Raw genomic sequence first — 4,694 nt, 5'->3', positions numbered from 1 at the left:
ACGGGCAACATCTATCACAACTTTGTACCCAGTCATGACATGAGTGAGCCCTGTATAATCTGCTGGGCTGGATTGTGGATTCATGGAGCAAAGTTGGAACCCTGGTTGATTTTTCTGAAGTTGAGTTCTATCTCTCAATACTTTGTTTTTCAGGAAGCTTTGCAAGCCTCACGCAGTACTCACAAATTAGCGTGAAGAAAACCTAGAAATTGCCGAATTTCATCGGTCCTTACAATGGACAGTTTTGCTATATACAAATCCTGCTAAAACTCAAGGTCTTTACAAGGTTGGTAGACAACCTTCCGAAAAAAAGAAGTAAACAACCAGGAGAGAAAACGGATGAAGTCAAATATTTCTCAAAAAAAAAAAAAAAAGATGAAGTCAAGTAAGAGGATTGTTATAAAGTCTCCATCTGGAATCGACGGCAACTCATCCAGAAATCTTGCGGTAACTGAATTTTTTGTATTTTTTTCTTTCTGAAATGGGATACCCGGCCTCTGCATTCATAGATGCGCACATCTTTTTATTGAAACAAGTATATACAATTCAACATTTACACATCACGGATCATAGATGGTAGATACAAATATCAACCATCGAAGGAAAAACCAAGTAGTAGTAGGCCCAAACATCTTGCAGTCTATTAATAGGCCGTTAGGTAGCCGGTAGAAGATATCCTCTGCAACCATTAAAAGCCTTAAGTAACCATGTATTCCCGCTGATCATCCGTTAAAAAATAGGAATAATTTTACTTCCAGCCACAGATCAAGTAGGGATGCACACAACCATTAAGCATGAGTACTAGAATTTTGAGTCCTGGTTAAGATTAAAGGCTAGTCCTAGAGATCGTCCGTGAGAATCTAAACTTAGTTGGTAAGTTTGTACATCCGTTGCCCCAACCAGTTGAGATAGGTCCACTTCCTTTCCACAATCTTACATCTTAAATTCCATGGCCTTTCCTTCGTTGTGACTTGTGAGTCAACTGATGATAGTAGCTCATTAAGCAAGAACACTAAAATGCGTCAGCTCAGCTTTACTGAGAACACCAAGGCACCAACCAACCACATATCTTGTACTCTCCTCAGTGTGAAACTTCAACAAACTGTCGACGAATTTCCACTGCTCCCGCCCACCACATTTATTTTGGAGAGCTCAGCTGTGAAACATCGTCTCAACCACCCATTGCCAACCCAATAATCACCAGTGGAAACAGGCTAATCAGGGTTCAGGAAGCAGCAACACATCTGTGTCAATTGTTTCTGCTAGGTACTTCAGGTACATCATCACAAATCCACAATACATTGGGCTTTCCGGAACTCATGAATTCCACACGAATTGTTCCGTTTACGGCAGAAACTACAGAGCAAAAACCCCACCGCGTTCCAAACGCGGTCGTAAGATCCACACCATGGTTAGGGTTACAGTTGGAATGTTAACATCATATTGCTGCATCACCAGTGACAGCCACCTTACTCTAGCAGCATGCATTTGTACGGTTTAGTTCAAAACAGATACGAGTACAAAACCTCCTTGACATCATTGTCAAGCTGCTTTCATGGATTAATGCACAAAATCCTCTCCCAAGGACAACAACGTTGCTGACTTTATGGTTGCTGAGTGAGCCCACTTAGCATAATAAGATAGATAGCATGGAGCGTCAGGCATAGCATCTCTTTCCATGCACCAACCTCTCCCCACCACGAAGCAACCAAAAGTACAGGAAAACAAAGAGGAAAGGGAGGGAACAAGGGGAGCAATACATGGGAAAAGGTTCTTCAAGGATCATCTTTCCTGGCCTGAATCTACATAGAACAGGTGAGTGGCCGCTTTTTAACACTAACTAATCAAGAATCTCAATATTGAAACTACAATAATCTTGAATGTGGTGGGTGGGTTAATTCTGCCTGAATCAATTTGTTTCTGTTTGCATTTCAGTGTACAATTGCACTCGCGCTATTCAGAATTAATTCAGTGTATGCAAATGCAGGTGCAGCTGCCACCTAAAGCCTGAATACATAAGAGTTCAGTTGAAAGCCAAGAAGATACTGGCGCCATGACACAGCTGATACAATCAGAAAAAAAAGGGGTGATATTGACATTTGGCAAATAGATAACACATACTACAAACCATCACTACATGTATTGACAGGTTGGCTCCATTCTAATACATAGGATGATCGTTCGTGCTAACTACAACCCACTACGCACTAACAGCTTCTCAAGTTGGAACTTGGAAGGAAGAAAACCAAGAAACACAACAACAATACTCACATAAGAGGCGGTCGGGGCCCTTCGCCACCAACACCACCACATCACTCACTGAGTATGAGCAGCAGCAAATCGCTTTGCCAACAACAGCCACTGGTGGAACAAGGAAAAGTTGGGTTGGTGCTGGTTGGTTGCTGCACTCTGAAGAAACTGCAAGGGGGGATGAATGGAGCAGCTTACGCTTGTTCATCACATCACAAACCTGCAATGGAAAAATAGAGAATTGCTGTTAGATCATTTCCACCCACTGAAACGTCACCAGCACTTTGACCAAGATATAGCAGCATTTTTTATTAGTGTGCATGATAGCTCAGAGTGATACTAGATAATATGTAAATGCTTTCTTCTTTGACAAGTTTGCAGATACAATCAGGTAAGATAAGTATGTTCTACTGAGGGTGCGGTGATAAAATAGTCAGTGTGCTTTCCAATATTATCATTTGTTTTTCAGGGACCCAATACTATATAAACAGAAACGAAAGCACACCTCTGTTGAATTATACATTCTGTAATAGTAAAACTTGGCTACTAAACAGAATTAAATTACTACCCCTGCTCTTTGTGAATTGTGATGCAATCTAATAAGACTTGGCACAATTGAAATGTCTAGAAAACTAATGAAACTTGGTACAACTGAAATTTCTAACAAAGCAAAAAGTCACCAAAGGAATTACCTTGTTCTGTTCATCTCTAGGAACACGCAATCCGGCGCCTAGCCACGCAGGATGACGGAATCAGCGATCTCCATGAGCGGCCCAAGGGTTTCGGGCGCAAATTTGCGCGCAAACATGTGCGAGTAGGTGCCATTGGACTTCCTGAGGTCTCTGATGAGGTCCCCGGACACCTCCTCCGGCTGGTAGGTGTGTGGGTGGCCGCCGACGGCGTCGGTCCAGTTGACCCTGGTGAGCGTGTACTTGGTGCAGCCGTCAGGGTCCTGCATATCCAGCAGCGTCGGGAAGTAGTGTTCCTCGGGGTAGCAGGAGTCCCTGGACTTGACCAGGCATGGCGCCTTGAACTTGTTCCAGAGCCTCCTGTCCCTGACCACCATGACGGCATGTCTCTTGGCGAGCACGAAGAACTGCGAGCCGACGCGGAAGCGGTCGAAGGGCACCTCTGGGAGCATGGCGTCGTCGCCGCGGGCGACGTAGCGGGCGGGCAGCGTGTCCTCGCTGTCGAGGATCTCGATGAAGCTGCGGTGGCGGTGGCGGCCGGTGCCGGCATTGTTGTCGGTGACGAGCGCGCGGTAGAGGGTGGGGAAGGGGTGGAGCGGGACGCAGGACTGGGAGAGCAGCGCGAAGAAGTGGTTGGCCGGGTCGTCGAGGAGCGCGGTGGCGAGGAGGCGGCGCGCGGCGGAGATGAGCGTGGCGGAGGCGCGCGCGGTGGCCTTGTTGCCCCGGATGATGCGGCCGCGGAAGGAGGGCGTGGGCGGGAGGGAGAGCACCGCGGACGGGTCGGCGTGGACGTAGAGGTTGAGCAGGCCGTGGTGCCCCGCGAAGAACTTCTCCCAGAGCGGCGCGAAGACGAGGTCGGAGTTGGTGAGGAAGAGGAAGGCCACCTTGGGGGGCTGCGCCTGGTGCGCTCGGCGGCCGAAGAGGGAGCCTGATGTGGCGGGGGCGGTGGGAGGGGTGGGCGCGGCGGAGAGGAGGACGGCGCGGCGGAAGAGCGCCAGGTCCTCCGTCTCGTCGGCGTCCGGGATGGCCGGGAGCGTCTTGGGCAGCAGCAGGCGCGGCGCGAGGAAGAACACCGCCGGGACGGAGAGGAGCAGAAGAAGGAAGGACAGCGCATACGGAGACGCGTACGGCGACGCCATGTCCGGCGAGAAAGAAAGAGAAATAAAAAAGCTCGGATCTTCGCGGCGGGAAGACGACGAGGAAGAGATTGCCGCGCTTGGCTGGATCAGAGGAGGGCACTCCGGTGACCGGATCTTGTGAGCAAGAACAAGGACCGCCCAGACATGAATCGATTGAAAAGAGACGGATTTTGCAAGCAAAACAAAAAAACCGCGAGCTGAGAGTGTTTGCGCGCCGGAAGGATCAAACCTCTGGGATCAAGTGGCGAAGAGAAACCGCCGGAAGAAGAGAGGCGAGCTCAGTGGAGCCGAATCTGCGACGATGAAACGCGGTGCTTGTCCCCGGATCCGATCTCGCGGTTGTGGCGGGACAGATTTTTGGAGGGAGAGGTTGGGGAAAGGAGGAGTCTGGGTGGGGAAGGAGTGAGGTGAGGTGTTGTGCTCTGCTGCTTTTGTGGGACTCTGCTCCTCTGCTCCCCCTGCAACCTGTCCTAATCTCACGAGGCCACAACTTGAATATATATATGTTTTTTTCCTTTATGGGGTCTAATTTAAAATCAGTAGCTCAAAGATGAATTTGGGACCTTTTTAAGAGTCAAAAAAGGATCACTAATAGTATAATTTTAACTTGTATTTT

At 48.5% G+C, this 4,694-nt stretch overlaps 1 protein-coding gene across 1 annotated transcript; it reads right to left on the bottom strand.

The window, feature by feature from the left end:
• Nucleotides 1–2,066: 2,066 nt before the first annotated feature.
• Nucleotides 2,067–4,469, bottom strand: LOC124655044 (glycosyltransferase BC10-like). The gene is made up of 2 exons (XM_047194012.1): nucleotides 2,943–4,469; nucleotides 2,067–2,470 (listed from the first exon to the last, which is right to left on the bottom strand). The coding sequence occupies exon 1, from the start codon at nucleotides 4,076–4,078 to the stop codon at nucleotides 2,981–2,983; it is 1,098 nt and encodes a 365-aa protein (XP_047049968.1). The 5' UTR covers nucleotides 4,079–4,469; the 3' UTR covers nucleotides 2,067–2,470; nucleotides 2,943–2,980.
• Nucleotides 4,470–4,694: the final 225 nt, after the last annotated feature.

This window comes from Lolium rigidum, chromosome 5, assembly GCF_022539505.1.
Source record: "Lolium rigidum isolate FL_2022 chromosome 5, APGP_CSIRO_Lrig_0.1, whole genome shotgun sequence".
Classification (NCBI taxonomy): Eukaryota; Viridiplantae; Streptophyta; class Magnoliopsida; order Poales; family Poaceae; genus Lolium; species Lolium rigidum.
This window is presented reverse-complemented; position numbering and strand designations above follow the sequence as displayed.